The following is a 13,579-nucleotide window of genomic DNA, read 5'->3' on the forward strand; positions in this document are numbered from 1 at the left end:
TTCAAGTTTAATGGTTTCTTTGATTAATCGCTTAATCATATTTCTAAGCGATGAACAGTTTAAAATTACATTTTATGGGAAACGATACAATACAAAACTATATATAATAACATTAGGGATTAAAGTTTAACTTAACACACTCATAACACAAGGAAAGGGGGGGATGTGAAATACAAATCAATATAGAAAAGTAGAACAAAAAGGGAAAAGTACAAAAAGGGAGACAAATAAAAGGTACAATATAATACAGTAAAAATAGTTTAGCCTATGGATAGAGTTAGTTACCAAAGGCATTTTTAAAGAGAAATGTTTTTAAATTACTTTGGAATTTTCCCAGTTCCTGTTCTTCCCTTAAATAAATTGGAAGGGCGTTCCAAGTCTGTGGTGCGGTAACCGAAAAAATAAATTGCCGTCTTGTATTAATAACCTTAAGAGACGGAATAGTGAGTAAATTCTGTTCATTGGATCTCAAAGTTCTATTTGGAGAATATGGAATTAATAATTTATATATAAATGCTTTTGTGTATTGGGAGCTGAGCCAAATTGCAAGTAAGATTACAATCAAGCTTTGAGCATCAGGCCCCAAGTCTATCAAACATGGGTCACTTTGCTTTTAAAGTGGACCTGAATACTTTTACAGATGAAAAGCCAAAACCACACTTTAGTACTGCGTGGACTGGCAAACTATGGCCCAGAAGCCACTAATCACAGTTTACAGTGGCAACATCACTTTTTGAAGACCACAGGAGAGTAAATAACATCTATGCAGCAGTGAAAGTGATGCTGCCATTGTGAGCTAGGACATAAAAAGAAATATATGCTCTGACAGGGATTTCCCCCAACCCTATCTGTGTCAGGAAACAACCAAACTTAGAAAAATGGTGATGTTGTTTTAGTCCTTACCTTCTGGAAAGGCTTCAGATCAGGTTTGAGAAAGCTTGTAATTGCTGCTATTTGAACAGCAAAGAATGGTAGTGCCCAGTTTTCTCGAAGTGGAATGGTGAACTCCACCCTTGTGGTGTCTATTCTGTACAAAATCAATAATTATCAGAAGTAAGATTTATTTCCATTAAGGAAGACCAGCTGCATTGCAAATTGGTGAATTCAACCCCACCCCCAGCCTAGCATCAAACTAGTTAGATTTTATTATTAAGCTGCACAACCTCAGTCAGAACCTGTTGCCACAAAATCATGCACAAACAATATTAATGCTGCAGTGTCCTAGGTTTAGGACTAACTTTTAGGGGTGGTCTGGAGATGAGGTTTACAGCCCCTAGGGGTGAGGGTCTCAACCATTACACATAAACTGACCTAGGCCACAGTCCTAAAAGCAACTGATTGGGAACACTAATACATAAGCAAGGTTCAAGAAGATGATGGTTGCAGGGCAAGCATACAGAAGAGGTCCGATACTCAGCGTTCTTTAGCCAGCCAGGAACGGCTCCCAAATAGCCTGGTGACTGGCAATGGTCGCCAATATTCATCAGCTCGTTGCCTAAATTCAGCGGGCAGACAGACCTGCTTTTATGCATGATTTTCACATATGCGTGATTGCGATATCATGAATCACGTCTTCCCCATGAGGCCACTATTACTATTACCCCCTTCCCCAGGCCTCCTCTTCTGTCCCTTTTAAAATATTAAACATCGATGGTAAAGTGTTTTAAACAGCTCCGGTAGAGTCCTGGAGCTATCGGGCTTCTGCCACCCGAGTACGCACGTGCGATATCACCTCGCAATTTGCGGAACAGCGCACGTGCGTGGCAACATCTGTCGGCCTGGGCCTTTCTTGCATGCTCTTCCCAGCTCTGCCTACTCTACTAGCAGCCTAGAATGGCCACAAAGAACTCCAGATCTGGCGCAATCGCCGGATCCACATCCTGACCCGCAATTCAGGTCCCAATGTACCCTCCTAGCTCAGGCAACCTCACCTTCCCCCGGAGGTATTTTAATTATTTTTTTCTATTCTGGTTACACTAGCTTTGGCTGTAATTTCCAACATCTATAATTTAGATGCAAATTGCAAGAATCCTTAATTGCTGAAGCTGAAACAGCCTGAAGAGAAGAAACCTGAGTTTCAATATCTGACAAATGTTTATCTAAAGATAGTATATTAGAGTCCACATTAGTTAGTTTTTCCACAATTTCTTGAGAAAATCTCCAATTCTGAGTAATAACTGATTTTAACATTCTCTCCATTTAGTAATTTAAATCCCATAAATCTTTCAAGGTAATGCCTGTGCGTCTCCTTCTCTGTCCTTCAATCCTGAAGTAACAATAGGGATTTCTTGAGAAAAAAAACCCAACTTGTGACATTTTAGAAAATGACACATTCGGAAAGAATGAAAACTCATGTTGAATAAGATTAGGAGATTTAGAGCCGAACTGAGGCTCCATATCAAAAGGACCTTTAGGAGGAGATGGAGGAGTACAAGCTGGAGGGCTGAGAGAGACTCCTAGCAAAGACATGAAGTAAAGTTCAGTTCCAACAGGTATTACAGTTGTAACATGTCTATCCATCGGTCCAACTGTTGTTGGTATAAAAACTCATACCTTGGCCTTACGCTTACCCATGGTGATAAAGGCAAAAAAGAAAACTGAAAAATACCTTGTTTGTTGTTGTTCTTTTAATCATCTTCTATAATCTCCTCAGGTCTCCAAGGGGCTTCCAAAGGACACGCCACTCTGGCGTATGGTCTTTGTAGGATTGAACAAAGCCCCCAATGATGTCAGAGGTAGGCCCCAGATGTTGCCTGAAAGAACAGCGTCGCTCTAACCAGGTTCTAAGTCACTGCCAGATAGACTGCAGCCACAGCTCCTACCAGCAAAAAAGATGCCCAGGTATGCTTCCTCCTTTAGCAGCCATTTTCAACACTAAAAGAGTATGGGCAGGAGCAAATGGGAATCAATCCTGCCCCAATGCGCTGCTAGATCACCAGGAAAACAAGGTAGGCCTGGGGTCCTTCCTTTGGGTCCAGGAAGGGGGTTGGTGGAGTCTATTTGTGGAGGGAGCGGTACGCTGCCTTTTTTTGTTGTGGAAGGCACGCTGACGGCAGGGGAAAGTCTCCCGGTGCAGGAGGCGCTGATGGTGGGAAATGTCTCCTAGTTCTGGAGCCGTCAATGGTGAGGGAAATTTTCTGGTTCAGGTGTAGTTAAATATAGTTGACTTATGAAACTAGGCAATTAAATTTAGCTGCTCAGGTGCTTGTGAGGATGTTTAAAAGGCAGAAATGCAATCTGATAACTCAAAGCAAGCCGGTTAAATTTTGGGAAAACTCTTTGTATAGTTGCATGAATTCTTTGCACAGTAGATCTGCAGGGGTAGTAGTCTAAGGCAGTGTTTTTCAACCGCTGTTCCGCGGCACACTAGTGTGCTGCGAGATGTTGCCTGGTGTGCCGCAGGGCCGCCATCAGGGCAGTACTACCAGTCCTGCATTCAGGGGCCCGGAGCTGACAGGGGGCCCGAGGCAGGGGCGCCAGTAGCTCGCCAAGGCAAAGTGAGTCGATCACCCAGGACTCACTTTGTCTTGGCGATCTAATCTATCGAGCCGATAAGTCTTCTTCTCCCCGACGTCAATTCTGCAGTCGGAGAGGAAGTTTGGGCCAGCCAATCGCTGCCTGGCTGGGCGGAACTTCCTCTCCGATTGCAGAATTGACGTCAGGGAGAGCATGCGTCGGCTTTGGGGCCTGTTATCCATTGGTGGGTCCTGTTCCCCGATGGCAGCGGCAGTGGCTTGGGGAACGGCAGGGAGAAAGAAAGAAAGGGGGCAGGCAGGGAAACAGAAGGAAAGAAGAGAAACAGAAAAAAAGAAAGAAAGGTCAGGGAGAGAGGAAGAAAAAGTTGGGGGAGGAAATGAGGTGTGGAGGAGAGAAAGCATACAGGCTGATAGAAGGGAAGAAAGATTGGATGCACAGTCAGAAGAAGAAAGTGCAACCAGAAATCACCAGACAAGGTAGGAAAAATGATTTTATTTTAAATTTAGCAAAGTGGAGGCAGTATTACCACAGTTTTCAAAGGAATTTGCCCAAATAACTTAATAGTTAACTGGGTAAATTCCCAGAGATGAAAACTTCCCTTCACTTACTATGCACAGTTCTGAATTTATATCTGCTGTCTATATTTTACAATATGGTCACCTTTTACTAAACCGCAATAGTGGTTTTTAGCGCAGGGAGCCTATGAGCGTCAAGAGCAGCGCTGGGCATTCAGCGCAGCTCCCTGCGCTAAAAACTGCTATTGTGGTTTAATAAAAAGGATGGAGGGTATATTTGTCTATTTTTGTATGCTATAAAAACCAAATACAGAGAGAGACTGAGAGCTGTTGACGAAGAGCTACGTGTGTGTCTTTCTTCGATTCCAGCCAGAATATCAGCTTTGTGTTCAGCCAAACAGGCCCAGGTTTCGCACTGAATAAAGTATTTTATAATTTTTCACTATTCTGTTTACTTAATATTTCATAATAAAGTAATTATAAAATACTTTCTTTGTGTTTATTTGATTCCTATTCAAGAGAATTACTTTATATATAGTCAATATAGGCACAGAGTTAAATTTTTTAACATTTTCTAATGGTGGTGTGCCTCGTGATTTTTTTCATGAAACAAGTGTGCCTTTGCCCAAAAAAGGTTGAAAAACACTGGTCTAAGGGGCCCATTCATGTTCTCTTTCCTATAACTTATTGTAGTTCAACCCTCTTACCTCTCGTTTAATGTATGTGTTACTATGAACTTAATGCTATGTGATTCTATGTATCTTGAATGTATTATTTTATTGCTTTTAAATTTGTCCTCCCCCCCTTTTTTTTTTTACCATTGTAAATCACCTAGAATTTTGGATAGGCATTCAATCAAGTTTTAAATGGAACTCCATTAAAAAAATGACCGCCATGCACCCTTCAGTGTGTTTTTCCTGCATGCTGAAGCCATTCTCACCGTAGCCGTAAAATGGCTAAAAATCACATTTTTTGTATTAATGGCCAAGTGCTGCCATTAATGATCATTAGTGCATGAGCCCATACCACCACCTATTTTTTAAGGGGCAAAGACTCACATGCTAATCTTGCGCTAATTGGTTAGTGCATAAAAATGTAGCCGCACTAACCGATTAATGCAGAACACCATTAAGTTGGCTTTTTTTTTTTCTGTTCCAGGAACCCCCGTGAATCTTGAAAAACCGCGAATACGGTTTTTCATGGGGGAGACTGGAGAGGGCAGTGGGAGAGGCAGGAGAGCGCAGCCGGAGCGCTGGCGAGTGCAGGAAATCACTCACTGTATGCTCCGACCACCTCTTCCTGCACTAAGTCAGGCCTTACCAATCAGGAGCTGCGTGTCAAAGCAGCTCCTGATTGGATAAGGCCTGACTTAGTGCAGGAAGAGGCGGTCGAAGCATACAGCGAGTGATTTCCTGCACTCGCCGGCGCTCCAGCTGCTCTCTCCTGCCTCTCCCGCTGACCTCTCCTTGTTGGTGGTTTGTGGTCAGAAAACACCGCGAATGACCGGGAAACGTCGACCGTGAACAACCGGGGGAACACTGTATAAGTTACTGTATATAAAGAACATAAATATAGTTAAAACTAACTGAATAAAAATAAACTCCAGAACCATCAAATGTTGCTCTAACTTACCTATTAACAATGTACCATAAGGCAGCCAGGAGTCCTGAGAGCCATGTTCCACTAAGGAGCCAACTTGCCACATAGAGAGCGATAACATGGACTGCCTGAAGTCCAAATAAGGTATAGATATAGAAATATACTGGCTCCAGAAACTGCTGTAAAACATAACAAAGGCTGATATTTTAACTTGGACATCTCTGCTCCACTCCTTGGTTAATTCCACAGTATGAAATGATAATTTAAGAGGAAGTGGAAATCCAAATTAAAGACAAATATTTTCTGGGCAAACAGTGATATACCATCTAAAAGTATGGATAGAATCTACAGCTTATCAAGGTTTCTTCAACCAACCCCCATCATCCTACCATAGAACCAGCCCAAGAGTATCCAATGCCCCAGGCAGACCTCCAGCTGTGTTTCCCATTCTTCCCCCAAGGGTGGCTGAAGGCCCTACCCCCATAGTTTAGCATTTCCCCTTCCCCTATTTATGCCCTCCAGCAGCCAGTACTGTTCCTCCATTGGCCAGCATACCTTTTTTCTTCTCTACCCCAAACTCAGGGCCGCCATCAGGGCAGTACTACCGGTCCTGCATTCAGGGGCCCGGAGGTGACAGGGGGCCCGGGTTCCCCCAGGGTCCTAAGCAGTGTTCCCTCTAAGGCAGCGGTCTCAAATACGCGGCCCGCGTGTGGCTCTCCAGGTTTTATTTGTGGCCCGCGGTCTGGAGGGAGGCGATCATTCTCTTCCTTTTGGAGCAGCAGCCGGCTCGTTCGTTCAAAGCCGCGAGTTGGCGGCTCCTTGCGCTATCCACTGATTCCACTCCTGCATCGGAAGCCTCTCTGATGTCACAACATCAGAGAGGCTTCAGACGCAGGCGCGGATCTCGCAAGGAGCCGCCACCCGCGGCTTTGAACGAATGAGCCGGCCAGACACGCTGGTGCTCCAGTGGCGTACCAAGGGGGGGGGGGGGCGGTCAACTGTTCTCCTTAGCGTGCTGCTCGCGGCTCGTCTAGAGCAGTGGTGCCCAACCTGCTTCCCTTCCCTTCTCAATGCTGCCATCGGGGATCAGGCCGGCACCGTGTCTTTGATCTCCCTGCTTCTCTTCCCTGCTGGGCCGACCAACTCTCGCAGCGGCCCGACGTCAATTCTGATGTCGAGAGGACGTTCTGGCTAGCCAATCGCTGCCTGGCTGCCCGGAACGTCCTTTCCGACGTTAGAATTGACGTCGGGCGGCGAGAGTTGATCGGCCCCGTGCAGAAGAGAAGCAGGGAGATTTCGGCCTGTTCCCGATTGCGGCAGCGGCAGCAGCCTATTCCGCGGCGGTGGTGGCATGGGGGAGGCAGGAAGGAAGAAAGAAAGAAGGTGTGTGTGGGGGGGGGACAGGGAGCCAGAAAAAAAAGCAAAAAATGGGGCACAGAGGAAGGAAGGAAGAAAGAAAGAAGGGGGGGGACAGGGAACCAGAAACAAAGCAAAAAAATGGGGCACAGAATCAGAGAAAGACAGACATAGAGAAAGAAAGAAAAAGTTGGGGGAGGGAATGAGGTCTGGAGGAGAGGAAGCATACAGGAGGCTGAAAGAAAGGAAGAAATATTGGATGCACAGTCAGAAGAATAAAGTGCAACCAGATAAAATTACCAAACAAAGGTAGGAAAATGATTTTATTTTCAATTTAGTGGTCAAACTGTGTCTGAATTTATATATGTTGTCTATATTTTGCACTATGGCCCCCTTTTACTAAATCACAATAGTGTTTTTTAGTGTAGGGAGCCGATGAGCATCGAGAGCAGCGATGGGCATTTAGCGCAGTTCCCTGCGCTAAAAACTGCTATTGTGGTTTAATAAAAAGGATGGGAGGTATATTTGTCTATTTTTGTATGGTTGTTACTGAGGTGACAATGCATAGAGTCATCTGCCTTGACCTCTTTGAAAAAAACCCAGAATAGGAATGATAATTAACATTTTCTCAGCGTATAGTGTGCTTTGTGTTTTTTAATTTTATTTTTGGTAGATCATTTTGACTTGGTCATTTTAAAGTAGCTCACAAGCCCAAAAAGTTTGGGCATCTCTGAGCTAGAGCGTTGAAACTGTGTATTTCTATTTTATCCCCCCTTTTACAAAACTGTGGAGCGTTTTTTAGCGCCAGCCGTGGTGGTAGCAGCTCTGATGCTCAGAATTCTATGAGCATCAGGGCTGTTACCACCGTGGCTAAAATCCACACTACAGTTTTGTAAAAGGGGGAGGGGTTCGTTTGTGATGACATATTCTATACTAGGCGAAGGTGTTTTCTGTGTTCTGTGTGTTTGAAAGACATGGTTTTCTGTTAGGATTGACGATGTAGGATTGATCTGTGGTGTGTTTAGTTTTACAATGGGTGTATTGATGTACTGCTCACTGCAATATGTAAGATGCTGCCTTTTCCTAGGTACTCATGTGTGACGTGTGGTTTGTTACTAAAAATCATGTTTTTCTTACAGATGGGGGGGTGCCAAAAAATGATGGGCCCCGGGTGTTACATATGCTAGGTACGCCACTGTATGTAAAGATACCAGAAAGCTGGCGTAGCAAAAACTTTAAGTAAATTGTTATTCTTCTAAGTTTTGAGTATTTAACCCTCCCACAATCTCACGGGCACTCGTTTCAAGTTTATTGAGATTTTGATTTAAACGCAATATCAAATATTTTCAATGCATATAACAAAAATAAATTTGGGGAAATAAATAAAACCATTTGAACAATAAACATACAAACATATCCATAGATGATTAAAAATACATAAGGAGTACAAGGATAAACTACATTTGTTTAAAAATGCGTCCTCCTTGCCTGCTCATAAATTTGTGGAGTATGTAACTTGTCGCTCATGCATATTTTTTTTTGCACACACCTTATCAATCCTTAGAGGAAACATTGGTCCTAGGCCACCATAGCACAAATTCCTGTATTATGCTTCTGCTGTGAACAACAATAAACACTGCTGTTATACTTTTTTTTGTCCCCTGCCGATTTCCTGATAGCACCCTGCCGGACAAAAGGGGGGGAAGGGGTGCGTGGGGGGGGCCCAATAGGATTGCTCAGTAAGGGGCCCAGAAATTTCTGATGGCGGCCCTGCCCAAACTTCTGCCACCACAGAACTCTACCTCTTCCCAGGCCACCCGAAGCTTAAAAGAAGAGCCAGCATTGTGCAGGACTTGTAATTGCAGGCCCATGCTGCAATGTCCAGTTCTCCTCTGACAGATGTTTGCCTTGTTGGGAGGTGGGAGGGCAGTGGCAGGACCAAGGCCATGCTTCAATATGGGCTTGTTCTTGCAGGGCATGCATAGTGCCGGCACATTTTTAACCTTCAATCTGGCTCAGGGGGAAATAAGAGTTCGGTGGGCAGCAGGCCCATCAAAAATTAGGGAAGTGTCTCTTATGCTCCAGAGCCATGTCACCACTGTTCCAAGTTGTGCTGCTCTGCTTAGAGGCAGGGCCAGACCTGCTTTAACATTAACATATCTTAATAAAGGAGAAAGAATATGGAGGAGAAGATTAGGTTCTTACCTCGATCTTCTTTCCTTTAAGGAGGGACAGGAGTCCAGACTTAATGGGTAATTTCAGTTTACTCGCAAGGATTGTAAAAGGCATCATCTACATTTTTCAACTCCGCATCCTTGTGTCACTGGGCAGTACCCCATCTCCTCAGTTTGTATCAAAGCAGTTGATCACCCCTAAAAGAGGAGAAATAACAAGGAGGGTATGGGAAACTCGCCAACCAAATCAAGTCTTTTCTGCTCTGCAACAAAGACAATTAAAAAGCATGAAACTTAATACAAAGGTGGACCCAAATATGCCACCTATCTGTGTGCAACCAGCGCTAACATTTATATTGCTGTTATAGGCTCTCCTACATAGCCAACTATCACATCACATATTGTACCTTGCTTGACAGGTGCATCCTTATTTGCTCTCTTATCAAACCTGCAAATTGGGAGGCAGATTTACATCCATTGTTTCCATTAGTTAGTTACTCTAAAACTTCTTGAGAAAATCTTTGATTCTGAGTAATAACTGATTTTAACATTCCCTTCATTTAATAATTTAAATCCCACAAATCTTTCAAGATAATGCCTGTGCATCTCCTTCTCTGACCTTCAATCCTGGGGTAACAATAGGGATATCTTTAAAAAAAACAACAAACTTGTGACATTTTAGAAAATGACACATTAAGAATAGAATGAAACTCAAGTTGAATAAAATTAGGAGATTTAGAGCCAAACTGAGGCTCCATATCGAAAGGAACTTTAGGCTCTCCTACATAGCAAACTATGACTTCAAAGTCATATTTACATTTTAGGAAATTGCTTAAGACTTGTTTTATGAGAAGTATTTGAAAGATTTATATTATGTAATTCTCTGTTAATGTACAGATTTCTTTATATTGTTAACTGCAAACTGTAAAGGTTTTGCAGGTTATAAATACATTTTTATGCTATGTTATTCTATCTTCACACCCACTTGGCAGCCTTAAGGCAAGCATTTGGAGACATTAGTGAGACAGGCAGCAGGTTAACGTGACATCTGACAGGTCATCGGAACATAGATACATAAACATGATTGCAGATAAAGGCCAAATGGCCCATCTAGTCTGCCCATTTGCAGTAACCATTATATCTTTCTCTCTCCGAGAGATCCCAAGTGCCTATCCCTGGCCCTTTTGAATTCAGACACAGTCTCTGTCTCATTTGCCTTGTGAATAGATCCCATGTGTCGATCCCATTTGGCCTTAAAATCAGGCACGCTGCTGGCCTCAATCACCTCCAGTGGAAGACTATTCCAGCGATCAACCACCCTTTCAGTGAAAAAGAACTTCCTGGTGTCACCTCATAGTTTCCCGCCCCTGATTTTCCCCGGATGCCCTCTTGTTGCCGCGGGTCCCCTGAAAAAGAAGATATCCTCCTCTGCCTCGATGCAGCCCGTGAGATACTTGAACGTCTCGATCATGTTCCCCCTCTCTCTGCGCTCCTCAAGCAAGTATAGCTGTAATTTGTCTAACCGTTCTTCGTACGGGAGATCCTTGAGTCCCGAGACCATCCGGGTGGCCATTCTATGAACCGACTCCAGTCTCAGCACATCCTTGCGATAATGCGGCCTCCAGAATTGCACACAGTATTCCAGGTGCGGCCTCACCATGGAGCTATACAATGGCATAATGACTTCCGGCTTACGGCTGACGAAACCCCTGCGTATGCAACCTATGATCTGTCTTGCCTTGGATGAAGCCTGCTCCACCTGACTGGCAGCCTTCATGTCCCCACTGACGATCACCCCCAAGTCTCGTTCTGCTACCGTTCTAGTTAGGATCTCAACATTAAGGATATAAGTCTTGCATGGATTTTGGCTGCCTAGGTGCATGACTTTGCATTTTTAGGCATTGAAGCTAAGTTGCCAGGTCCTAGACCAGCGCTCCAGTAGGAGTAGGTCGTGCATCATGTTGTCGGGCATTGAATCTTCGTCTGTTGTGCATTTGCCCATTACATTACTTAGTTTGGCGTCATCGGCGAATAATGTTATTTTACCGCGAAGCCCTTCTGCCAAGTCTCTTATAAAGATGTTGAATAGGATCGGGCCCAAGACCGAGCCCTGTGGCACTCCACTCATCACTTCCGTCATTTCGGAGGGGGTGCCGTTCACCACTACTCTTTGAAGCCTACCTCCAAGCCAGTTCCCAACCCATTTCGTCAATGTGTCACCTAATCCTATAGTACTCATCTTGCTCAGCAACCTGCGGTGTGGTACGCTATCGAATGCTTTGCTAAAGTCCAGGTACACGATGTCTAGGGACTCCCCAACATCTAGCTTCCCCGTTACCCAGTCAAAGAAGCTGATCAGGTTGGATTGGCATGATCTCCCCTTAGTAAATCCATGTTGACGGGGATCCCGTAGATTCTCCTCATCCAGGATCTTATCCAATTGGTGTTTGATTAGAGTTTCCATTAGTTTGCTCACTATCGATGTTAGATTCACTGGTCTGTAGTTTGCTGTCTCCATCTTTGAGCCTTTTTTGTGGAGTGGAATGACGTTAGCCGTCCTCCAGTCCAACGAGATGCTGCCTGTACTAAGGGAGAGGTTGAAGAGCGCTGACAGTGGCTCTGCCAAGACCTCACTCAACTACCTAAGCACCCTGGGGTGTAGGTTGTCAGGCCCCATTGCCTTGTTAACCTTGATCTTCGACTGTTCCACGCATCTACAACCCTTTCTGTAAAAAAGTATTTCCTTAGACTACTCCGGAGCCCATCACCTCTTAACTTCATCCTATGCCCTCTCATTGCAGAGTTTCCTTTCAAATGAAAGAGACTCAACTCATGCGCATTTACATTACATATGTATTTAAACGTCTCTATCATATCTCCTCTCTCCCGCCTTTCCTCCAAAGTATACAGATTGAGATCTTTAAGTCTGTCCCCATATGCCTTATGATGAAGACCACATACCATTTTAGTAGTCTTCCTCTGGACCGACTCCATCTTTTTTATATCTTTTTGAAGGTGCGGCCTCCAGAATTGTATACAATATTCTAAATGAGGTCTCACCAAAGTCTTATACAAGGACATCAATACATCCCTTATCCTACTGGCCATACCTCTCCCTATGCAACCCAGCATCCTTCTAGCTTTCGCCGTCACCTTTTCAACCTGTTTGGCCACCTTAAGATCATCACATACAATTACACCCAAGTCCCGCTCTTCTGTCATGCATTTCTTAGCATTCAATTTTAGCTGCCAAATTTCAACTGTCCCTCCTTACAGGAAAGAAGATCATTGAGGTAAGAACTAATTTTCTCTTCCATTGCAGGAGGGACAGGAGTCCTGACTAATGAGACATACCAAAGCAGTCCCCTGAGTCTAAGGCAGGGCAGATGAGCCTGCTACAACCACTAACTGCCCAAACGTGGGGTCAATTTGTGCCACCATGTCTACTCTGTAAAAGTGTGTAAAAATATGGAGTGTCTCGAGGAGACATGTAGCTGTCCTACAAATCTCTTTGGGTAGAACTGCCTGGGACTCTGCCCATAAGGCCATGCCTCTAATGGAATGTGCTTTCAAAGAAATTGGCAACTGTTTACCTCAGCCAATCTACACAGAAGCAATAGCATTGCAAAACCATCTGGAAATGGTTACCTTTGAGGCTGCTTTCCCCATTTGGTAAGGTTCATTAATAACAAAAACAATGCCCTGTAAGTAGTCAGCTGGCACTTCTCCTCTTTAGGTGTCTCGCGGCCCCCCTGGAATTTGCCCTGGCACACAGTTTGCGATACACTGTTGTACAGGTTGCAAGTTTTAAAAGATAAATAAATATGTTTTCTGTATAGGATTTGAGTGACTTTTTGCAGGGATTTGTATTATGTCACAAAGTGTCTGGCCCTATCTGAAAGCAGGCTCTGGTGGTTCTTGTCACCCAAAATAAAAATGAACAGGTAGGTGGTCTCCACACCTTGTAGAGTCACCACACAAACAAACATTCTGGTTTAATCAAAGTGTCTAGCAGTGGAAGAAGTGCATATGCTGTTCCTGATGATGGTCACAATTTGAATATTTTTACTTGTAGTTAAGGACAGGTTGCCTGCTCTGGCCAGTCCTGCCTCCTGATGTAACTTCCTGTTTCCTCGTAGAAGGGACACAGCAGAGACAGCTTGCGTTCATCACCATCATACCTGAGCGACACCACCGGCACCTGGCCAACACCGACTGGTGCCTATTTTACAAAGGTCTACTCCCCCTGATGTCAAAACCTGGCTCTTCCTCTGCTTCACCCTTTGCACTTTGCTCCAGTTTTCAAAGAGCAGGTATGCCTATAAGTTTCCTTTGAAAACTGAAGAATGAAAAAAATACCAGCATAGTTTGACACCACCTTTTTTTCAGGTCAAAAGTATGTGCATTTTGCTTCCTTGGTCTAATCCCAACTCTGGGAACATCTCCTAAAAATGTAAG

The 13,579-nt window shown here is 44.1% G+C and overlaps 1 protein-coding gene across 8 annotated transcripts in view; it reads right to left on the reverse strand.

Moving 5' to 3' along the window:
* Positions 1–13,579, reverse strand: part of DPY19L3 (dpy-19 like C-mannosyltransferase 3) — a 127,402-nt gene that overhangs the window by 77,932 nt on the left and 35,891 nt on the right. For 7 of the 8 annotated variants that reach the window (XM_033940400.1, XM_033940399.1, XM_033940403.1 and 4 more), the window contains exons 6-7: positions 5,625–5,770; positions 904–1,027 (exon numbers count right to left, since the gene is read on the reverse strand). In XM_033940400.1, coding sequence (XP_033796291.1) covers positions 904–1,027; positions 5,625–5,770 — 270 coding nt within the window. Of the gene's footprint in view, positions 1–903; positions 1,028–5,624; positions 5,771–9,152; positions 9,286–13,579 lie in introns of those variants that run through there. The other variant, XM_033940406.1, reaches the window with a different exon arrangement.

Source organism: Geotrypetes seraphini, chromosome 4 (genome assembly GCF_902459505.1).
Source record: "Geotrypetes seraphini chromosome 4, aGeoSer1.1, whole genome shotgun sequence".
Taxonomy (NCBI): Eukaryota; Metazoa; Chordata; class Amphibia; order Gymnophiona; family Dermophiidae; genus Geotrypetes; species Geotrypetes seraphini.